The sequence below is a fragment of the Trichoplusia ni genome, chromosome 13 (genome assembly GCF_003590095.1).
Source record: "Trichoplusia ni isolate ovarian cell line Hi5 chromosome 13, tn1, whole genome shotgun sequence".
NCBI lineage: Eukaryota > Metazoa > Arthropoda > Insecta > Lepidoptera > Noctuidae > Trichoplusia > Trichoplusia ni.
In genome coordinates, this window is record NC_039490.1 from 8,425,891 (window position 1) to 8,451,685 (window position 25,795).

Sequence of the window (25,795 nt, forward strand, 5' to 3'; positions counted from 1 at the left end):
AAAGACTCCGTAACGCTCTCGAACATAATTTAAATTTAGTTCTTAACTCAGCTGAAGGATAATTCTTTCAACAACCTATATTGAATTATAGTCAGAAAACTTATTAAAACTTCTTTTAGGTACTTCGGCATCATTATAATATAAATGTATTAACTTACGTGAGTACTTATCTAACAATGTATAATAGATATTATGTACGATACGCTCATCAATTGTTTTGGCAAACAAACAAGTCTAGAATCTAGACGTGCCGAATTATAATAAAGATACCCGCATGACCAACATTAGTATGTTATGATGTAGTTGCACCTAAAATTGAGATAACGATGCACATAGAACGTAGATATCGTTGAAAAGAAGTCGGTACTTACCCCTCTATGCCCAAAATAAATTCAAAAATAGAGTAAAAAGTAGTGTCGGAATATGTTCCGACCTCTTTGTTATGTAATTTGAAGAAAAAAATGCTGGGTATAGTAGAAGGTGAATCAGGATCGTACAAAATTGCACGAGAAAGATTAGGCCTATCTATGCCCATCTGTGGGAAAAAAGGCTGTGGTTGATGATGGTGGTAGAACCAAATTGTTACTTGTTTGTTTTAAGTACTTAAAATATACAAAGTAAGTAGGTGAGTATGTGCATAATGACATTATTTTTCAGACTATATTTTTTTCGGACACAAAAAATTAGAAGTTTCTTTCTTAAAAATTTTCCTTGCGAAGTCCGTTGCACCGGATCTTTATTGTACCAAATCTAATTACTTAATTGTGAATAATCCGTCATAAATCGACATCGTGAGGAATACAGGATTTCAAATATTGCGTTATATTGTTATCTGTAATTGCCAACCCGTTGTAAATTGAGAGCGCTTAAAACCTTCCGTACATGGGAAGAGGATTGAGCCCAACAGTGGAACACAATTGATTTTTGAAATACGTTATTTCATATTACATTACACATTTTTGAATATATCTACCATAGTACTTATATACATATAATCATAAACTACGTAGGTACCCATAAAGTGAGCCAATATTTTTTTAACCCTAGAAAGATAATCATATTGTGACGTACGTTAAAGATAATCATGCGTAAAATTGACGCATGTGTTTTATCGGTCTGTATATCGAGGTTTATTTATTAATTTGAATAGATATTAAGTTTTATTATATTTACACTTACATACTAATAATAAATTCAACAAACTATTTATTTATGTTTATTTATTTATTAAAAAAAAAACAAAAACTCAAAATTTCTTCTATAAAGTAACAAAACTTTTAAACATTCTCTCTTTTACAAAAATAAACTTATTTTGTACTTTAAAAACAGTCATGTTGTATTATAAAATAAGTAATTAGCTTAACTTATACATAATAGAAACAAATTATACTTATTAGTCAGTCAGAAACAACTTTGGCACATATCAATATTATGCTCTCGACAAATAACTTTTTTGCATTTTTTGCACGATGCATTTGCCTTTCGCCTTATTTTAGAGGGGCAGTAAGTACAGTAAGTACGTTTTTTCGTTACTGGCTCTTCAGTACTGTCATCTGATGTACCAGGCACTTCATTTGGCAAAATATTAGAGATATTATCGCGCAAATATCTCTTCAAAGTAGGAGCTTCTAAACGCTTACGCATAAACGATGACGTCAGGCTCATGTAAAGGTTTCTCATAAATTTTTTGCGACTTTGAACCTTTTCTCCCTTGCTACTGACATTATGGCTGTATATAATAAAAGAATTTATGCAGGCAATGTTTATCATTCCGTACAATAATGCCATAGGCCACCTATTCGTCTTCCTACTGCAGGTCATCACAGAACACATTTGGTCTAGCGTGTCCACTCCGCCTTTAGTTTGATTATAATACATAACCATTTGCGGTTTACCGGTACTTTCGTTGATAGAAGCATCCTCATCACAAGATGATAATAAGTATACCATCTTAGCTGGCTTCGGTTTATATGAGACGAGAGTAAGGGGTCCGTCAAAACAAAACATCGATGTTCCCACTGGCCTGGAGCGACTGTTTTTTCAGTACTTCCGGTATCTCGCGTTTGTTTGATCGCACGGTTCCCACAATGGTTAACTTATACGGTTCTTGTAGTAAGTTTTTTGCCAAAGGGATTGAGGTGAACCAATTGTCACACGTAATATTACGACAACTACCGTGCACAGGCTTTGATAACTCCTTCACGTAGTATTCACCGAGTGGTACTCCGTTGGTCTGTGTTCCTCTTCCCAAATAAGGCATTCCATTTATCATATACTTTGTACCACTGTCACACATCATGAGGATTTTTATTCCATACTTACTTGGCTTGTTTGGGATATACATCCTAAACGGACACCGTCCTCTAAAACCAAGTAACTGTTCATCTATGGTCAAATGAGCCCTGGAGTGTAATTTTGTATGCACTGATGGATAAAGAGATCCCATATTTTTCTAACAGGAGTAAATACATCGTTTTCTCGAAGTGTGGGCCGTATACTTTTGTCATCCATTCTAAGACATCGTATCAAAAAATCAAAACGATCACGACTCATTACAGAGACGTACACCATTGACAAAGATCGATCAAAGAGGTCATCTGTGGACATGTGGTTATCTTTTCTCACTGCTGTCATTACCAGAATACCAAAGAAAGCATAGATTTCATCTTCATTCGTGTCACGAAATGTAGCACCTGTCATAGATTCCCGACGTTTCAATGATATCTCAGCATTTGTCCATTTTACAATTTCCGAAATTATCTCATCAGTAAAAAATAGTTTGAAGCATAAAAGTGGGTCATATATATTGCGGCACATACGCGTCGGACCTCTTTGAGATCTGACAATGTTCAGTGCAGAGACTCGGCTACGCCTCGTGGACTTTGAAGTTGACCAACAATGTTTATTCTTACCTCTAATAGTCCTCTGTGGCAAGGTCAAGATTTTGTTAGAAGCCAATGAAGAACCTGGTTGTTCAATAACATTTTGTTCGTCTAATATTTCACTACCGCTTGACGTTGGCTGCACTTCATGTACCTCATCTATAAACGCTTCTTCTGTATCGCTCTGGACGTCATCTTCACTTACGTGATCTGATATTTCACTGTCAGAATCCTCACCAACAAGCTCGTCATCGCTTTGCAGAAGAGCAGAGAGGATATGCTCATCGTCTAAAGAACTACCCATTTTATTATATATTAGTCACGATATCTATAACAAGAAAATATATATATAATAAGTTATCACGTAAGTAGAACATGAAATAACAATATAATTATCGTATGAGTTAAATCTTAAAAGTCACGTAAAAGATAATCATGCGTCATTTTGACTCACGCGGTCGTTATAGTTCAAAATCAGTGACACTTACCGCATTGACAAGCACGCCTCACGGGAGCTCCAAGCGGCGACTGAGATGTCCTAAACGCACAGCGACGGATTCGCGCTATTTAGAAAGAGAGAGCAATATTTCAAGAATGCATGCGTCAATTTTACGCAGACTATCTTTCTAGGGTTAAATGAAAAGTATATTCGCATTATACAGAACCAAATTAAAATGTATCATATGATATTGTTCCTAAACGTTAAGGGGAAAACCCGACTAGTAGATAACAGTGTAGGAGACGTAAAAATAAAAAAATGTGCTATAGCGTAAATAGGTGAAACAGCTAGTGCTGATAAATCTAGTTTTTTTTTTCCAAAATCATATTAAATGACGGCAGTTATCATTTTAAAATTTCCTACTACAATATTACTAACTATACCTAATTGATCATTCGATCACGACACTATTTATTCGTGACGGTGCAGCGATGACGCGACTTCAATGGAAATGACATTTTAATCAATCGAATGAAAAATACATTAAAACATTATTTTTTTCTTATTCTTGCTTGTTTATTATTAACTTAATGCTTCATATATATTTTTAGTTGAAGAAAATCACTAAAGAAATAGCTTCCCCAGAATAGTGGTTACAGAGCCATCTATGGGGGATATGAAAAACTAATGGGAATTTGATCTTTCTTTAATTGTATTTTTATTTAAAATCGTAATCATAGGAAGACTCTCAATCTTTTAATTAAAAACTTACTCTTTATGATGTTGTAATAGTAAATTTACTTTAGTGTTTCTAATTATAACGGTTGCAACACAGTGAGTATATAGTTCTAAAAACAATAGCTAGATGGCGGTTATGGTTCCGCTACTAAAAACTAAAACTCTTCAATTTTTTATTATTTTAAAAGCAAAAGAAAGGATCAAGTAACGTTTAGCGCAAATTCCTTTGCATTAACAAAATAATAATTCTGGATTTTTCTGTGAAATTGTTCTTGACTTTTAACCGTACCAGTCCAAAGGCGATCGAAGATCTCGAAGGAAAAGGATTTCAAAGACGAAATTTATCAGTTCTTTTATTAAAAACAACGGTCTTTTATTAACAAACCGACGAATACCTAGTTCGAGATAAGAATAGTGACCCACATATTATAAATCCAGAGCGGGTTGAACTTTGAACTTAAACTTTACCTTTAAGATTTTAATTTTGAAAAAAATCTCTTTTGGAGTACGTATCGAATTTCAAAAAGATTATTTCACCTGTAGTTTACGATTTACCAGAACTTGTAAGAAAAATACCTTTGAATTCGAGTTTAAAATATGTTTTTTTTGCTTACTAACCGTAACGAACTAAAATCGAGGGCGGACATACCAAAATTTGACTAAAACTTTAATAATCGTAAGGACCCTACAGACATGTATTGTGGGATTCTATGTCAACACAATTTCTAGTTTTTAATATAATTGGGCAATACAAACTGTACTATAACGTGGTGTTCAGTATTCACGTATTTAGTTAGTCGCCGAGAGTGTACAGGGACCCGATTCTGCAATTTACAACGGTCGATAAAAAAAAAATGGCAATTGGTTTGAATTTGAAACTATTCCTATTCTCTTAAGCATTTTGCAAACACAATAATTGGAAATTCTTTGAATTGACCACGACGCCCCGTTCGTAATTTACTATTATTGTGTAGAAAAAATGCTTAAGAGAATACGAAAAGTGCTATTTAAGCTAATTTTAATTCATTCATCGGCCATTGGGGCCAAGATATACAATTAACTGCCTACGCTCGCTCACAGTAGAAGTTGGTTTGAATTGTGAACACACAAATGATCATGCAATTCTATCAATAAAAAAAAGATTCTCGCACTGATAAAAGTGATCCCCATGTCGCGAGAGGTTTCACATACACTCAAGTCACATCGTCAGAGACACGCAGACTAGACAAGCATTGATGGTTCGCACAAACGCTTGTCCTACGTGGGGTTCTACCTTGCGACAGAATCTTAGCAACTCTAAAATTCTTCAATTAAAAGATAATTTAGTGTGTGTTTTGCCGATCTTTGTAATTATTGATTGTTAATAGATCGAGCGATTTCGATAACAATTAGGGTTATTATGTAGCATGTCTTAATGTTACTGTTAATGAATGTTGCCTGTGGTATAAAATATCATCATCATTATATTGAAATGAAACTACTTTTACGGATTTTATCGCGGTTTAATTTTAGATTTTAGTTCCCGACGTTTCGAAACCATTGCAGGTATCATGGTCACGGGCAGACTGAGATGGCGTTCGTCTTGACAGAAGATGTTGCTCGTTCTACCTTCATATTTTAATTAATTATTTGTGGTCCGACCTACGCAGTATGAGCTCACTGTGTCTTGATGTCTTGCAGCGCTGCTCTTGGGTTTGGCCTTGAGTTTATTTATTATTGGATCCCAAGTAGGTGATATCTTCCAGCCATCTTCTCTATTGAAATTAGGGTGTTTTTTAATCTCAATAGCCTCGCGAAACATCCTAGGTAGGAATTTGGATTCTTTAGCGAGGATCTGTGGTTGGTCAAATCTAATATAATGGCTGGAACCTTCAGCATGTTCGGCGACTGCAGACTTCGTTGAGCGGCGGTGTTTGACGTCAGCTATGTGTTCTTTAACGTAAAATCATTATATTGTGAAATAGGATATTTTATCACTTTTACATGTCTTTTTTGAGAACGCTGGAGCCAACATTGCCTATCTAACAACGCTGAGAAAAAAATGACGAAACAAACGACATACGACATAACATAACATTCTGATTTATAATCTACGACATAATATTTTAGGCCACATAGCAAAACGAAGTAAAGTGAAGCGGGGCCTCAATAATACTAGAGAGAGAAGAGAAAAGAGGTAAGTATGCATTTCAACAAGATAGTCGCATATGGGATGCCAGTAACAAATTATAAGCTATAAGATAGAGGTTCCATGAATTGAAGACAAATAATAGAATGTTCTTTACCGAACTCAAACTTGTGACTCTTGTACTTCCTTTAACGCGCCTCTATTCCATTATGTTATTTGTATTTCATTATAAATATTAGCCGCGTCGAACTCATATTTAAAAATTACAAAACTCTTTAAACCAATTTTGCAGAGCGCAGTGTTATTTCCGTTACGTATACGTATACTAAAGCGACGAACGTAAATAAATATGAATAATTAGAGAACAACAAACGTCAATTTTAATAAAAAGTGAAAATTACATTAATTGTTTGCGGATTTGCCGTGGCCTAACCGCAAAGTAAGTGCGTAAACAACGTTGATAAGTTGTGAGCGTCATGCTTTAGGCCGGGTGAAGACGGGTGCGCCCACAGGGTCCAGCGCCAGGCGTCCAGCCCGCGCCAGTCGGGAACCACACGGCGCGGCTGCAGCACGCCATACACCTCCGCTTATCTCTTATCACTACTCAAATGATACATCAAATTACCTCACTAGTGCTCAGATAATGAACACTTCAACAGTGATAGCCGTTCCAGTACCGATTTAATTCTTTTACAAGCATATTTTTTGATACATCCTTATATTTTTTTTTGTTTTCCTGAAATGTTTGATTCGCGTCCGCGCGTAAGGACTCAAGAAGTGTAAACTTTAAAAGTTAGTGAGTGTTAAAGTGAGTGACTCAAGATGAAGACGATTTTGTTAGTGGTGACCCAAATCTTGATTTTGGCGAGTGTAGAGAGTACGCCGTGCCCCAAAGTACAGAGCGTGGACATTACGGATGGCGTTCTGTATGAGAATCGGTCAGTAATCTTTGAGGATTTGGAATACAAGAGCGGGACGTGGTACGAGAGTGATGAAAACGGTACAACAATACGATGGGGTTGTCCTAGGGTTGCCAACTTTTTTTACAAGAAAAAAAGTATATTCAGGTCTATGAAGATTATCAAACAGTATTTTAGAAAAACGAACAGTATTTTATTTATTTATTGCTTTAAATACATATTTTTTTGAGCTTCTCGCACAACGTATTAATTCACAATCTTTTTTAAAAATTTCATATGCCTCATCACAATTTATATCAAAGTTAAAATAAATGAGGAGCTCGTTTTTTATTAATTTGATGGATGCTCTGTTTCTATCATCCCGCCACTTAGCATTCATTACTGAAAAAACTCTTTCAGTAAATGCTGAGGTGGCGGGAACAGAAAGTAGATATGAGACTATTTTTGTAATGTTTTTAAATTCTTCTGCAGTGTTAACTAATAAATGGCTCCATTTTTGGCCAGTACTCATTTCAGTAAAATTTTTGTCTTCTGATATTTTCTCATAAATTACTTTAAAATTTGTTAATTCTGAATATAAATCATCCATACCAATATTGAGTCTATATAAATTTAGATTATCTATAATTTTCTCAAAATGATCAAATGTCACTGCAGACTTCAATGACAAACAGCTAATTAAAGAAAGCCAATTAGTCTGACTGAAATCGAACCATTTCTCTAAATACAAATTAGCCTTTTCAATAAAAAGTATAAAGTTATTAATAGTTCTATTAAAAACTTCTTGGGAAGACTCTCTAATGGTATTTAAAACTTTTTTTGTTTCATGGCCAAAATAATTATCATTTTTTCTTTGAATTAGCTCAGTCTTTAAACCAGTCATAGTGTTATAAACATCTAAAATTGTTACATCATTTCCTTCTAATTTCTTAATTGTTTTATTGAAAACATTTAATATATGACTAGCATACAGAAGGTAACTATAAATAACTTTATTTTTAACATTATCATCTAACATTAATAAATTTTGAATAACCATTGGACAGTCAACATCCAAATCAACAAAGTAATTACAAATTGGTATCCAATTAAGCAAAATTGTATCAATCGCTGGTAAAAGTGACAGCCAACGAGTTCCTATGTGTCGTTTTATTTCATGAAACTCTCCTTCAGCAAGTGCTACAAATCTTTTTAATTCTTCTCTTCTGCATGCTGACACAGAAAAATGGCTATAGATTTTTAATATAATGTTCTCAATGTCATAATTTAAACAATTCATAGCATGTTTCACTGAATTGTGTACAATATGGGCATGACAATTTCCTTTTATTAAATCTGGAATAACCTCTAAAATGTTTGTATATAATGAATGATTATGTCCAAAATTTGCATTAGTATTGTCAGCGCTAAAACCAGATATTTGACTGAAAGGAAGTTCCAAAGACTCTAAGGAGTTTTTAATTGCTGAAAACATACCATTGGCAGATTCATCTGGATTTTCATAAAAATCAATTAATTTTTGTTGTATTCCACTTTTAGGGGTAAAATATTGAACTACCAGAGGAAACAATTTAATATTTTTTTTATTGGAGGCATCAGTTTGCAGACAGTAAAATACATTGTCTTTATTTAACTGATCAATAACAGACTGCAAGGAATGTGGGCCAAGAACTTCGGTCACTAATGCCTCCATTTTTGTCCTAGCCAATCGTAAGTTAGTGGCTGTTTTGGAATCAACATAGATAATCTTATTTAATTTGATACTACAGTCCTGGCTATTGTATGATAAATTATGCTTGACAGTATGGTATGTCATCGCTAACTCAGCCGCTGCTAACTTGGTATCTTCATTAGAAGACAAGCCTGATGTAGAAGCAGAAGTTTTAGGAAAAAACTTTTGTAACAATCCACTAGATTTTCTCATTTCCATTTTTGCTTGGTGTTTTTTGCTGGTCAAGTGTTGTTTAACCTAAAAAAACGGAAACGAAATATAGTAAAATAGTTACCTAAAATATCTTATTATTTAAGCAAAAATTGATAAGTGGAAATCAAGCAAGATGCAAACGAAAGTTCCGAACCTGCCCAACACCTGCGTGAGAAATTGTAAATGTTAAAGCACACATTTTGCATTTAGCATTATATTCGCACAGTGGATCACTCGTTAACCAGTCATATTGGCATTCCCATTCGTGCTTATATTTTTGCTTTACCTTCGATAGTTTGGCTTTCTTTCTTGGCGTTGTAGGAGTAGTGTCACTATCACTTTCCATCTTTTGTACACTAAGCTTATCACTACAGGGTTCACTCCACACAAAAAAACGGTTAAATATTGATAACGAACTTAACGTAGTAGTAATTGTAACATACACGAATGACATGACACTGACAGTCTTGAATATTTGTCACTGACAGTGACAGTAGGCACACTGACAGTGACAGATTCGTTCAGAAACTTAGTGTGATTTGATTTGTTTTTAGCTGCAGCAGTGAGCGCGCAGTGAGCGCCCTCTGTCTGACAAAAAAAATTTTTGAGCGTCTGCTTCGATGCTGAAAACAGTATTTTTGTATACTTTTTTTTTGTAAAACAGTAAAAAGTATAATTTAGTGAAAAACAGTATAATACTGTTTAAAACAGTATAGTTGGCAACCCTAGGTTGTCCCTGCATCGGACGGATTTGTGTGCACAGGTGTTGCCAGCGCGGTCAGGCAATTTATAACGGTTGTACTTTCACAAACTCCAGTGAAATAGATCCATTCAGTCCCCCTGTGTATAACGGGAAGGTGTTGTCCAGCGTGGTGGCGCACGAGCATTTCTTTTACTTGTACCAGCGACCCTGCGATGACAGCTATCTCGTCGACTCCGGGGCTGTCGGCGAGGAACTTTACATTCAACAGGTAATTGTAACTTGTGAATTGTAGAATGAGTAAGTGCTTCTAAGAATTGTGTTGAATTCTTGTAAACACTTGCACTGTATCATATAATGACAAGTGATAGATCTTATCTATTCGCGTAAAACATAAGGTCGCAGATTGCTGTTTAAAAACAATAGACTATCAAGTCGTTGAAAGAATGAGATTTGATACTTGTTTTTCTTTTTCTAAATAAACCATTTAAAAAATCGACTAGTGACTAATAGTTTCAAGACTCTAATAAACTTTACGCTATTATTTTGAGGAAAATACATTTCATAACAATTATAATAATTCATTCAAGAAACATCAATGATTCATTGAATACCTCTGTATACAACCAATTATAACAAAACCAAGTTATTATGTTTACTCCAGTGACTAATTACAGCTAGATATATGACACATAGCTTCATGAAAACCTGCTGAAAACTTCCATTCCTGGTTTGATAGTGACAAAAGATGCGAGGCATAAAATGACGGGTAATAACGGCTACGTTACTGAAAGTTTCAGTCATCTATATTAATGGGAAAGTTTTCCACGAGGTTAAAACTTTTGAACGTTCGATTCGACCGAAAGATAATGATATTTGTAGATTGTTTGATACCTAGAAGGTATTATTATTTTTAAATTAACATCAGAAACTTAAATTATAATAATAACGGTCACTAATCTCTAATCTTCCCAAAGTCTACACTTTTTATCTCGTTAACTTTCTAGGATTAAAAGAAAAATAATGTTATATATTTGTGTTTATTTTAGCTGTCTCTATTGTACTGAAATTAGTACACTAGGCGTTCCGAATATCGATTTAATTGCACAATTGTAATTGTTGCCGTTAATAGCCTATTGGAACGTTTTAACCCTAGAAAGATAGTCTGCGTAAAATTGACGCATGCATTCTTGAAATATTGCTCTCTCTTTCTAAATAGCGCGAATCCGTCGCTGTGCGTTTAGGACATCTCAGTCGCCGCTTGGAGCTCCCGTGAGGCGTGCTTGTCAATGCGGTAAGTGTCACTGATTTTGAACTATAACGACCGCGTGAGTCAAAATGACGCATGATTATCTTTTACGTGACTTTTAAGATTTAACTCATACGATAATTATATTGTTATTTCATGTTCTACTTACGTGATAACTTATTATATATATATTTTCTTGTTATAGATATCGTGACTAATATATAATAAAATGGGTAGTTCTTTAGACGATGAGCATATCCTCTCTGCTCTTCTGCAAAGCGATGACGAGCTTGTTGGTGAGGATTCTGACAGTGAAATATCAGATCACGTAAGTGAAGATGACGTCCAGAGCGATACAGAAGAAGCGTTTATAGATGAGGTACATGAAGTGCAGCCAACGTCAAGCGGTAGTGAAATATTAGACGAACAAAATGTTATTGAACAACCAGGTTCTTCATTGGCTTCTAACAAAATCTTGACCTTGCCACAGAGGACTATTAGAGGTAAGAATAAACATTGTTGGTCAACTTCAAAGTCCACGAGGCGTAGCCGAGTCTCTGCACTGAACATTGTCAGATCTCAAAGAGGTCCGACGCGTATGTGCCGCAATATATATGACCCACTTTTATGCTTCAAACTATTTTTTACTGATGAGATAATTTCGGAAATTGTAAAATGGACAAATGCTGAGATATCATTGAAACGTCGGGAATCTATGACAGGTGCTACATTTCGTGACACGAATGAAGATGAAATCTATGCTTTCTTTGGTATTCTGGTAATGACAGCAGTGAGAAAAGATAACCACATGTCCACAGATGACCTCTTTGATCGATCTTTGTCAATGGTGTACGTCTCTGTAATGAGTCGTGATCGTTTTGATTTTTTGATACGATGTCTTAGAATGGATGACAAAAGTATACGGCCCACACTTCGAGAAAACGATGTATTTACTCCTGTTAGAAAAATATGGGATCTCTTTATCCATCAGTGCATACAAAATTACACTCCAGGGGCTCATTTGACCATAGATGAACAGTTACTTGGTTTTAGAGGACGGTGTCCGTTTAGGATGTATATCCCAAACAAGCCAAGTAAGTATGGAATAAAAATCCTCATGATGTGTGACAGTGGTACAAAGTATATGATAAATGGAATGCCTTATTTGGGAAGAGGAACACAGACCAACGGAGTACCACTCGGTGAATACTACGTGAAGGAGTTATCAAAGCCTGTGCACGGTAGTTGTCGTAATATTACGTGTGACAATTGGTTCACCTCAATCCCTTTGGCAAAAAACTTACTACAAGAACCGTATAAGTTAACCATTGTGGGAACCGTGCGATCAAACAAACGCGAGATACCGGAAGTACTGAAAAACAGTCGCTCCAGGCCAGTGGGAACATCGATGTTTTGTTTTGACGGACCCCTTACTCTCGTCTCATATAAACCGAAGCCAGCTAAGATGGTATACTTATTATCATCTTGTGATGAGGATGCTTCTATCAACGAAAGTACCGGTAAACCGCAAATGGTTATGTATTATAATCAAACTAAAGGCGGAGTGGACACGCTAGACCAAATGTGTTCTGTGATGACCTGCAGTAGGAAGACGAATAGGTGGCCTATGGCATTATTGTACGGAATGATAAACATTGCCTGCATAAATTCTTTTATTATATACAGCCATAATGTCAGTAGCAAGGGAGAAAAGGTTCAAAGTCGCAAAAAATTTATGAGAAACCTTACATGAGCCTGACGTCATCGTTTATGCGTAAGCGTTTAGAAGCTCCTACTTTGAAGAGATATTTGCGCGATAATATCTCTAATATTTTGCCAAATGAAGTGCCTGGTACATCAGATGACAGTACTGAAGAGCCAGTAACGAAAAAACGTACTTACTGTACTTACTGCCCCTCTAAAATAAGGCGAAAGGCAAATGCATCGTGCAAAAAATGCAAAAAAGTTATTTGTCGAGAGCATAATATTGATATGTGCCAAAGTTGTTTCTGACTGACTAATAAGTATAATTTGTTTCTATTATGTATAAGTTAAGCTAATTACTTATTTTATAATACAACATGACTGTTTTTAAAGTACAAAATAAGTTTATTTTTGTAAAAGAGAGAATGTTTAAAAGTTTTGTTACTTTATAGAAGAAATTTTGAGTTTTTGTTTTTTTTTAATAAATAAATAAACATAAATAAATAGTTTGTTGAATTTATTATTAGTATGTAAGTGTAAATATAATAAAACTTAATATCTATTCAAATTAATAAATAAACCTCGATATACAGACCGATAAAACACATGCGTCAATTTTACGCATGATTATCTTTAACGTACGTCACAATATGATTATCTTTCTAGGGTTAAAGTAGATAGTTGACATCGCCATCAAGTCTCAAACTAAACATAGCTTGTTATTATGAATACTATACAACTGATAAACTTATATTTATGAAAATGCTTAAATATATATCAGCTGACCCGATACACGTGGTTTTACTATATAAAAAAGTTCTAGAGAGTTCCTGGTATAGAAAAAGTCTACTACTTTGTCTTCCATTCTTTCTATTATACAAAAAATCATATTATTTGACCCTGCTCCGGTCAAAATAATAAAACAGTTTATTTATCGTTAAATTTTTACACCAAATCTTGAACTTCAAAAGCTTAAACATATATGAACGCTTGTGGTAATATGCAAATAATGACTTAACATGTATGTAGTAGAATTGTTAGATAACATGCAGACAGACTGTTAACATAAGTAAGAGATAAGGTTATTTGCGAATTGGATTTGAGATTTTGGTAGCTTTGTATGTAACATGTTTTATATCAAAATTTTACTTTTATGTAAGTACAAGATATAGGTATATAAGTATTAACATATCGTTGCATTGGCAATTTCAGACCATTTAGAAACTGGAAAGTCTAGGATATTCAACTTGAAAGATTTGATAAGAGACAAAGATATCCTTTTGTCTCTTATCAAATCTTTCAAGTTGAATATAATGTATAAAGAAGGGTTTTAACCCTTTTGCAGTTAGAGGGAATATTTTTCTAGGAATTTTTCCATATGTAATTTTAAGTATGTATCCATATAGCAATTACATCACTGTACATTTTCGAAAACATTGTAGTAGTGATGAAATACTTTCAATATCTTGAAAACAGCGTGAAATTTAATGTTGCGGACAAAGTAATAACACAGAATACAATATATGCATTAACAACAATAAATAATGCTCACTTAAAAATTACCACGACACGTTTTAATTTAGGGACAGCCACCAACAGAAGTGCCAGCAATATGAATGAAAATGACATTTGCGATAAGTCACGTGACTTCGACCTGTCATCTCCATACATTCGAGTATTTTCTATCGACTTTACAAATGTTACATAGACTTGGTTTGAGGGGCTGCTTTTCTCACTGACATGTAGAGATTTTTGGATTTTGTATGTTTCGGCTAATGTAGGTGTTAAGCCCATTTTGCTACTTAATTCCAGAGATAGCGAGAGGTCGAAGATTCGAATCCCGGCAAAGACTTCAAATTACAAAGTAAATAGCACTTGAATTTGATTGAGTGAACTCTTTTCTATTGGTGATTGTACCGGAGGTTACCAAGGACAGTATATTTTCAACGGACAGTTACCGAAACAAAGGGTACTTTAGTACCTATTTAGTGTAACGTTAAAATAGTTGTTGATTGACTCATACGAGATAACCAAACAACTCGTTACGAGATGAAATGAAAACATATCGTTTAGTTTGGAATGTGCTTGTTTAAGATAAGTACCTGTTAAAATAAATAGGGAGCGTTTGGTCAAACTGTACTTTAGAAATATGAAATCATTATATTTATAGCAATATTTTAATAGCTAATTCAAAACTATCACTTCTTTACATGTCTGAGGTACCTATAAATGCGTAATACGTTTGCGTCTATATATATGCCTAAAAAGACCATTTTTATGATCGCCTAATAAAATACAGAATATAAATAACAAAATAAAAATTACAGATTTTGTATCGCAATTAAGAAAATTATTTTCTATTCTAAAACTGTATGTAAAGAGTGTTGCCTTAAATGATTTATGGCCTTTTTGACTCAGTAATTTTTAAATTGTATTTTTATTTTCTGAAATTGATTCCATTTTCAAGTAAGATCGATTGGAGCAAACGTACCAACAGGTGGCCCATATGAATCGACTCTTTTGTAAGAAGTGGGTTATAGTTAGTATCATGCTGAAAATAAATGTTAAAGATTGTTCTCTTTGACATATTTGAACGACACTTCGCTAAGTGACATTCCAAAATGTTTATTTACGTAGTTACAAAGATAGCATGAACTTAAGAAATATATAACACCGCATCATACTAAGCCTTTCCAAAGCATAAAGTCGGAACCCTATTACTAAAGCTCTGCTGTCCGACTGCCAGGCCGTCTGTCCACCTTTCTGTCACCAGATCGCATCTCATGAACCTCTATGTGTTTTAATTTAATGCTGATAATAAAAAAAACTTAAAAAAGTGTGGTTTTTTTTTCATATTTATATTAAGTACTTCTAAAAATCATAACAAATTAGTCAATTTTAATCATTGTAATGATACAACAGACATTGACGTCATTTAACATGACGTTAAGTACTTACCTAATGACATTGAGATGAAACTACTTTTACGGATTTTATCGCGGTTTAATTTTAGATTTTAGTTCCCGACGTTTCGAAACCTTTGCAGGTATCATGGTCACGGGCAGACTGAGATGGCGTTCGTCTTGACAGAAGATGTTGCTCGTTCTACCTTCATATTTTAATTAATTATTTGTGGTCCGATCTACGCAGTATGAGCTCACTGTGTCTTGATGTCTTGCAGCGCTGCTCTTGGGTTTGGCCTTGAGTTTATTTATTATTGGATCCCAAGTAGGTGATATCTTCCAGCCATCTTCTCTATTGAAATTAGGGTGTTTTTTAATCTCAATAGCCTCGCGAAACATCCTAGGTAGGAATTTGGATTCTTTAGCGAGGATCTGTGGTTGGTCAAATCTAATATAATGGCTGGAACCTTCAGCATGTTCGGCGACTGCAGACTTCGTTGAGCGGCGGTGTTTGACGTCAGCTATGTGTTCTTTAACGCGGGTCCCTATGCTTCGTTTGGTTTGACCGATGTAAGAGAGGCCGCAGTCACAATCTAGTTTGTATACTCCTGCATCTTGTAGAGGTATGTGACACTTGACAGATGGTAAGGACTGGCTAATCTTCTTGGGCGGCTTGAAGTATGTTTTAATTGAAGCTCGCTTCAGGATGTAACCAATCTTGTCAGTGACTCCTCTGACATATGGTAGTACAGCAGGCAAACGATCAACAGTGGCTGGCTTCACTCGGTTTCTGTGACGGGGCCGTGGAACTTGAAAAATCTAAAATTAAACCGCGATAAAATCCGTAAAAGTAGTTTCATCTCAATGTCTAACATTCGCGTAAACCTAAGAAACCACTATACTTACCTAATGAATTAAAAGTATCCAAGGTACGACCGTTATCTCTGTTATCTGTCAGGTGTGCCCGAAGAATACTTAAGACAAAATGACTCATACAGGCCACTAACATTTCTGAGTGTAGTCAACATAAATAAAAACAAGATAACAATTAAAAACACAATAGACTTAAAATAAAACAGAATATATATCCGGTCCTATGGAATACGAGGTTTTAAGGGAGTTCATATAGGCAGGCAAGGAAAAATAATTAAGCCCTTTCTTGTTCATAGATCGAACCTTGTTTTTCTTTTCGGCTAACTTTACGGAATAAGTGAAATAACATTATTCTACAGGGGTTCGGACTGACTGCAGTGACCACTGTGACCAGTGAGGAATGCACAGATAAAAAAACCCGTCGAAGCCGCTAGTATCTCTCGCTTATAATCATAGCCTAAAAATGTGCAGTTTTCTTAATAAATAATTACAGAATACATCTATAATTAAAACCGAAATATCAAAATGATGTTTCAAATTACGCATATCAAATGATTCACGGAAGTTTAATGAAAATGCATGCCTTATCACATCCGCAAACAAACCAAAAAATACGCAGACTTCGGACTAAGCCGAAGATAACATTGTTACCTCATTGTTATTCTCTTGTAGCCTGTTGGGATTTGGATTCGGGGCCTTTGCATAATCATTTTGTTTTAACCTGAATTCCAATATTCCGATTTAATTGCTAATAATAAGTTAAGTATACAATTTGAACTAATTTTAGAACGATTTTGTAAAAGCATTCGTCACGATGGCTAATAGAACAACTTGTATTGTAAGTACCTAACTTTAATCAATTAAAAAATGAAAATATATTTGATTATTAATTTAAGATGAAAGCTTTTTTTTTTTGGATTATTTATTCAAAGAAAATCGCACTTTACGGGTTTGTTATGTTGTATGGCAAATTATGGCAAAAGGTTAGTCCTAAAACGCACCGAGTTATTCGAATATTGTCACCATGTTGCCTGACATGTCTAGTATTGTCTAGTTATTTTCTATGTCATTGTTGTTTGTTGCGATTGTAAAACAATACATATAAATGTAAACTCCGTACTTTAATAGTTAAACAATCCTCGTCGCGCTATTGTTTCTGACTAATATTTACGTTGTTCTCACAAATACCGTTTGCGTATTATTATTATTTATTTATACTTTGCGATATTTCGACATATTTTGGTATGTTTTGCTGAAATGTACGTGACGGACGCCTAGTTTCCACAAAATAAATATCTGGAAGGCTACATTCTACTACATTTCAAAGAAGTAAGAATAACAGGACCTGCAGCCAAATTAAACTTCGTAAGTCGCTAGCTATAGGTAATGGAAAACTCTTAATGTATACAACTGAAATTTATTCTCGTTAGGGTAACTTAGATCTGTAATTTTCACTCATGCGAGTGTTTCCTATCAATAATTACGATTACCGAAATCTCCGAAGTGTTTCGGAAGGCACGTTAAATTGTGGGTCCCAGCTGTTATTCAGACATCTTTGACAGACTGTGCCATAGCTGAAACTGATTAGACTGGAGGCCGACCCCAACATAGAAAAAGGCTAGGCCTATGATGATGATGAATTACGATTACCGAAATGTCACTTGGCTAAGGGACTGTTGCTGATGTGAAGGAGGATGAAGCTATGCAACGTTTAGCGTGACGTCTCGCTTCCACTTTATCAAAGTACTGTTTGGAATGCCAACAAATGGCTGCTCACAAACTATGAAGTGTTTATTGTTACAAGTGGCGTTCTTCACTTTGGAAGCAGAGCGTGAGAATATACGAGTTGTTTTATAAGTCAAGGCTATCAGACTTTGCTATGGTGTTTATATTGACAGTACATCATCCTGGACCATTTCCCAGCACTTAGTATTGGCTTTCCGTGGTTACTTCTTTTAAATATGATTTCTGGACGAAAAAGATGGCAGATCAGTTACATTTCTCGATTTTTTTGCACGACTTTTGAATGCATAGGATAAAGTTGAAACCCTAAACTACTTTCCCGATATCAATCAAACTTTCACACCGAGTGCAGCTTAATCCAACTTAAAAGATAAGATAGTATTCATCTCAATTTAAAGCTGCAATATTATTTTCTTGCAAATTATTTATCTTTAGCTTACTCTCCTTCTTATCACGTGGACGAAGTCGCGAGAAACAGTTAGTTTTTGTAATAATTTTCGTAAGGCTGATTAGCAAATAATTCTTTAAGAACGCTTGCTTATGCGTATTTAACGCGCCCGCGACAGTTCATGATTGTGAGTTCGTTTGTTAGACCCTATGAAACATGCGCGTAACTTTCCCGTATACAAACAATTGTGGTATTTATTTTTTCTTTCATCTTTTTTGAGGTTAAACATTAGCTCGATAAAATGAGCTAAAAGGTAAGTAATCAGGTAATTTGCGAGCAGTGGGAACGGGAGCATAAATTCTACGTAGCTCTATTCTCTATGGTAGCTGCATTTATTTTACAAAGCACGGAACACGGAATTTTAAAACATAATTGTATAGTTTTTAATAACAGTGATTGTGTTTTACACGAAGCTCACGGTTTTCAGTAATGTTTATTATTTTATATTAAACAACGTGAAATATTTTGGCATATTTACTTACTGGTAATCTTTATTTTTAGTGATGATGTTAGTGTTACATTCTTATATTTGTAGCCCTTTGTTTCTTGACGGATGTGATAGATTGGAATAAAACAGTTATAAAAGGAGAATACAAGCACAATATTGTGAATTCTTGAAAAATGTATAATAAATCCTGGACAAAACTTAGTGGTTGTACATCGATTTAAGATTAGAAGTTACAATATTATTTTTTAAACGTCTGAAGGAAGGATAATTTTCTGATTTTTTTCAGCATTTATTTTGACGGGTACCTATAATTATAATAGATTAAAACGAAACACGGATTATCAATTGATATAAAAAAGAACTAAAATTACTGTCCTAAGGTTTAAGTTGAGATTAGATACTCTAAGATTAAATGCTCAAGTATTTTACTTAGTTACTTAACATTCATTTTTAAGAAAATCATAACACTAGTTTTTCCTTTTCCTTGCAAAATATAACTTTATTTGACACTGTACTGTTCCTCTGTATATTTAAAAGCGAGGTAAAGCTACAAGTTTGTAGAATAATAATTCAGATAAGCTTTCAGATTCTCCGAGAATTTATGTAAGCTACAGTTTTCAGTTTAATGTATTACTATGTCTTTGTTACGCATTCAACTGAAGACTGTATATTTTGTTACTTTGCAACTATTTTTTCGTTCGATTATAAATGCGAAAGTAACCGTGTCTGCCTGGGCCCCTATTCTGCTATTTACAATCGCCGATGCCAATTTTCATTCATTCAACGGCCATTGTGAATAGCAGAACCAGGGCCCTGTTTGTCTGATATGTCTATATCAGTAAACTAATTTGTATGTGATTCAGGATCGTAGTTAGAAGCCTAGGAACAAATAATAGAGTTCATTTATATTTTCGCGATAATTAGCACCTACGCAGCGCCAATATACAATTTCCGTATGAATATTAGAACTCTTTTGTTTAAGGTTCAAACCATTATAGTGGGCTGACACAGGTTGTCAGGAGCATTGAATTAATTGCGCCATTCCCTACAACAGACAATGTTGACAACACCTACACAACATTAAACGAACATATCGAATTTTAGTGAACTATTATTTACTAATAGTGATTATAACTATTACATAATTAGTAAGAGAATCTAAAATTACTTTAAAAAATCACGTCGAGTTTAAGACGGTTCTGAAAATATTTTTTTTGGCTACCGGCAGAATAAAAATAAATTTAGATACTTTATGTTTTTTATTAAGTTTCGGAGCTTCCACGGTAGACAAAACAAATGGAAAACGGGAATCAACCGCAGCTCAAGACGATCCCATCTTCGCGCTAAAAATATGCACAATGTTGAAACATCGATTAATTTATGTTTTATTAATATCAGCTGTTATGCGGGTAGACCATTAATATTAAACGAGTATATTTACAGCCAGAACACTAATAATCTGTTTTGTGTTTTAGTTATGAAAATAAATTGGAAAACTAAGGTTTTGAAACGTATTAAAGATATAAAAGTTTTTTCATTTCTGTTGCCCGTGATTTTGCCTTTGACGACATTGAAAAACCATCCAGGTACAGTGTAGATTGAAATGAAGTATATTAAATAAACTAGCATCGTGTTGAGTTTCATACAAATCGACGAATTTTATGTGTAATTGTTGTAAACAATTACAAAAGTGGGAGATGGACTTGTGACACTGAGGGTGCAGATATTCTCCGGATAGGAGATACGATCACGATTATTCAATTCAATTTACTTTCGCAAATTAAAGAAAAATATTTCTCTTGAAATTAAATGACACATTAATACGTTATCTGCAAAAAAATCAAAATTTTCCTGAAATAGGTAGTACTCACTCATACAATAGGTTTCTGTTTTTCCTCTTTGAATACGGAACTTTAAAACAGTGTTTCACACATGGCCAAGGTCGCAAACGATATCAACTTTGTAATAACCATATAATAATTAAGCTTGAAAATGTATTTAGTATCTAATGACCATTTTACATGTAATGTAGAGCTTTCCGCGAATATTTCTACCTGAGCTTTCATGCAGCAATTATTTTAATTAGTTTGTAATGCAACGTGCTTTAGTTTTCATTTAGACCTGCCTTGTTTTAATGTTAAGGTACTGTGGACTCAGAAAGACGGGCGTTTATAAGTCTCACTTAAGTTTTGGTATAAAATAATATAAGGACTGGTTAGGAAATCGTAGAAGGTTTTGGGAAGGTCTGCAGCCTACTGCAGAACGGTGACACACCGTAGACTAACAAAAAGTAAAATGGATAAAACTACACGGTAACATACTTAAAATGCGTTTTAATCCTACGATAGGCCAGGAAGCTATTTCCTTATATCCAGAACAAAAATTTCCAAATTGCGTCTGGGTTTTATCTATACTAATATATAAAGCTGAAGAGTTTGTTTGTTTGTTTGAACGCGCTAATCTCAGGAACTACTGGTCCAAATTGAAAAATTATTTTTGTATTGAATAGACCATTTATCGACGAAGGCTTTAGGCTATAAACCATCACGCTGCGACTAATAGAAGCGAAGATACAATGGAAAATGCAAAAAAAAAAACAGGGCAGGTATAAATCATAACTTATATCTTCTACCCACGGGGACGAAGTCGCGGGCAACAGCTAGTTAAAAAATATAATAAGAACTAAATTCCACGTGTAGCACAAATCAATAACTAGTGGTAAAAGATATCTTACATCATTAGAATGTATGTCTCTATCTAGTAATACAACTAAGTAAGCCGGTGAGATATAATTCTCTGCCATACCATACAAATACAGATTTACCTGCTACATGCACAGCTACAGACATCAGACGATAAATAACATACCTAGGCTACGGACGAAGAAACAAGTGCTAGTTATTTATAAATCTTTAGAATAAACTAACTACAGCATCTACTACAAAACTGCAAAACATTCAAAGTGAAGGTCTACTCTCATCTATTCTGTGGCCATCGAGTTTAATGTAACCCATGTATAAGTCTAGCTATAGGTATCTAAGTTTTAACAAAACTATTTGTACGATCCACATCTGCGCTGAAACTCATACCGTACCTACAGCTCACAGCGTATCAGCGAAAAAGTTTTGACACTAAAAGCAACTATATTTCAAAGTGGTAAGACAGAAATTAGCAATTCGATGTTAACACAGACGTATTTAACCTCCTTTGAGTTCAAAAATTAAATCCCTTTCCTAATTAAGTATACATTTTACCGGGGTTCGTGCTTTCACGATATTAGTGTGAATTGCACATGAAAGCAATGAACGTAGATCTCATAGCTAACTTGGTAAAACCTTCTTATAAAAACTCGAGGAAGATTTTTTTCTAACGTGTTTAAAAGCTATGTCCAGAGGTCCTCTCGCCTCGTCTATTATTATTACAATTGTGGAAGCAGAAAAACGCATTACACAGCCCAGTAACTTCTCATTTCCACATTCGCACTTTACAATGTCGTGGAAGTGCCTCAGTTAAAGTATGTAAAATAATATTTAACGCAATAACCTTACGTTCATTGACAGTTCCTGTACACCCCCGATAATTTGTGATTAATTGGTACAAAAATGAAGAATCATTCATTAAAATTACACACGAAATGTTTCACACATTTCACACACTCCCTGAGGACTGACGGTCTTTATTTTTTATTGAAGCGTACCATGAAAAGTATGGGGAAGGATAAAGCATTGAAAGGTCTTGTTTGTTATTTCCTTTCTCTGTCTTTTAGAGCCCGACTACTACAAAGTACGGCTATCTCCTCGGCCACAACAATATTAAAAGACTTTCTCTTTTCCAAAACTGCCAAAATCATACTTCAGAATGTACTATCCCAGACCAAGTCCTTTTGCCACAGGGCATTAAAATAAAACGAAAGAATGAGTTATCGTTACTGCCTAATATGCCTGTTGCGACTGTCTAATATGCCTTTACCTAGCCAAGAAGCAAAAATATTCATTATATTCCCGTTGCCTGACAAAAAAAATATAATGCGAATATTTGTTCCCAGAATGGCACTTTATATGAAGTGGCACCGGGAGGCCAACAGTGGCACCTGCCGACCGGCTACTGCGTGGACATGATGTTCAACGAGAACTTCTCCGAGCCGCGGCTGGTGGCCGGCGTCTGCTTCCAAGATGTTGTCACTGATGACAGTGTCGTCCTCTACATCGTTTATGCTGTTGGTAAGTTGAAACATTGACTTCCGCTAAAATTTATTGTTAGCTGATTGTTGTCTTCAGTCGGATAGTTTTTTTGTATCCAGTTTCCTCATGATTAGTACCTACATAACAGTTCACTCTTTGTACACACTTATCTACTGCAGTAAGAATTGGATCCCAAGCAGAGATTTATTTGTGTTATGATACCTACATAGTGCATATGTTAGACCCTTGTTGTCAGGTTAGGCCCATTAACTTTCAACCCCCCATTATTTATTAAGCAGGTACATGATAAGAACATGAAATCTGGTGCAATGTCCAACAAAACATTGATTCCATTGAGCATGAATACCCCCAAGAAGGTCACTAGCCAAAGTTCTTTCGTTTTCTTTCTGCTTACGCATTTGGGTTGGAAGTCTGAACGGTAGTTTAAACACTAATCGATTCCAATAACTACATAAGTATGTAACAGTTAACAGTTTTAAGCAAATAAAATATCTTTATCTTTAACACAGAATCAACTGTGTAGAATCTTTTATAGTGGGTGGAAATCGGAATTTCGAATAAAGCCACCCACGATGTATATTGCTTTTTATTCCTCAGCTATTTAAAACACGTGTTATAGATTTTCGTCCATCAAGACAGTTTATCGGTTGGATAGCCAACATTCTTGTTATCCTAAATCATGCTATTAGTATCAACAGGGGGCTTACCAAAAACTAATATTCTAACAGTTTACGAGCAACCTATTTTTTCTAATTGGTTGACGTCACATTTTTGGCAATTTGTTTAGAGTGATGAGAAATATTCAAACTTTTTGATTGCGCAGACAATTCTTTTCGACGATAAAAATATCATAAAAATCTTATTTTTGATGCAAGATCTGCTACATTCCTTCAGAACAGTGATACCATGGAATAGTTTGGTTAATGTATATCTCATTCCTTAATCCATAAGAAAATTCAGAGAACCTACAAACCACCAGCATTAAACTAGTCTGAGCAGTTTTCGAAGCGTGAAACTCGTCTCGAGATGAGTGTTCGTTTCGCTTCCATGTTCCTTCTAAAAGATTGTCCTTTTCATCAACACCAAGCGACTTTTGATTGATACCAATAAAACACTACCACCTACAAAAAATTGGAATAACATACGCGACTGCAAAACGACAGTCATTAACGAAAAACGATTAATATAATTGGTACAGAATCCATTTCGTAATATTAAATCATTAGCATTAACATAATAGTAGAATTAATTAATGATCTTAAAATATTTGACTGAAGTGTGTAGAATAATAACTTTGACGCACATACATATTCCTAGGAAATAATGATAAATCCACGAGAGAACATTTTGCAAAGGGATTTTATTTATTTATTGGATCGGATCGCCAACAGAGGCTACACAATTACATGCATATTAACATTTTTGCGTACAATATTAGTGTGCGCTTCCAATTACAGGCGACCACATCATTCACTTATTGTCTAGGTAGGTACAACAAGTTTGATTAGGCAGAAATAATAAAAATTAATTAAAATACAATGAACAAAAATCATAATAAGAGAATCAAAATTAAAAATAAAACAATAAGAGTAAACATAATAATAAACTAATTCAAATTGTATGTATAGAATAAAATAATAAAATGAGAATAATTATAATGTGAGAAAAAAAAAACAACAGAAAACAAAATATTATAAATTCGAAATTATTTCTTTTACGTCTTTTTTTAAATTTTGGTAATTATGAAAATGGAATGTGTCAAATCATTCATTCAGTCATATTGAGACGTGGTTGATGTCGTCATTGTGTCGTTTTAATGCTCTTTAATATTGCATCTATATGTGATTATAATATATTATTTATGTAATTTTGTTAATCATCCGTACCTTCTATAAAATATTCTATAAATCTAAAAGTAATCTATCACTTTAAACAACACTATTTCCTTAATTGTGTCGATGAAGCGGCAAAAATAACCATTGATTTTACTAAATTGAAAGCTAATCATCAAAAGTCGACGTTATAAACTTAATTACTGACCTTAATGGCTCACTAAACACTTAATTAAATTGTATTAGATTAGTCTAATCTAATAATTAGTTTCCCAAGGCAATTGACATTCCCATTACAGTTAACAGTGATCGAATCGCTAAAATCGTATATGAGTTTGACAACTTATAAACATGTAACTTGTCGACATAATATATGATTTGGATTTTAACATTTATGCTTTAAAAAAAAGTATATTGTCGTTCGGATTTGGTTTGCCAATTAAAATATTTTTAGTGTAAAGTGGGGACGGGGAGGAGAGGCGATAACTTTTTTTATCACCTTAAATCGTTTTCGATGGACTCAAAACTTTTCGTTTCACTATTTCCCAATGTAATGTTAAGTTCGTAAATGTAGGTGAGGGTATACATTAATGGTTAATTTCGTTTTTAAACGAGCGGGTCTCGGCTGCGGCCTGTCAAAACAACTGTTTGTTCAGTACAGC

General features: G+C 34.4%; 1 protein-coding gene across 3 annotated transcripts in view; it reads left to right on the top strand.

The window, feature by feature from the left end:
- The first annotated feature begins 6,711 nt into the window (after positions 1 to 6,711).
- Positions 6,712 to 25,795, top strand: part of LOC113499864 (G-protein coupled receptor Mth2-like) — a 44,156-nt gene continuing 25,072 nt past the window's right edge. For 2 of the 3 annotated variants that reach the window (XM_026880440.1, XM_026880439.1), the window contains exons 1-3: positions 6,712 to 7,205; positions 9,761 to 10,002; positions 23,145 to 23,319. In XM_026880440.1, the coding sequence (XP_026736241.1) occupies positions 7,010 to 7,205; positions 9,761 to 10,002; positions 23,145 to 23,319 (613 nt within the window). In that variant the 5' untranslated portion in view covers positions 6,712 to 7,009. The remainder of the gene's footprint in view (positions 7,206 to 9,760; positions 10,003 to 23,144; positions 23,320 to 25,795) is intronic. The other variant, XM_026880441.1, reaches the window with a different exon arrangement.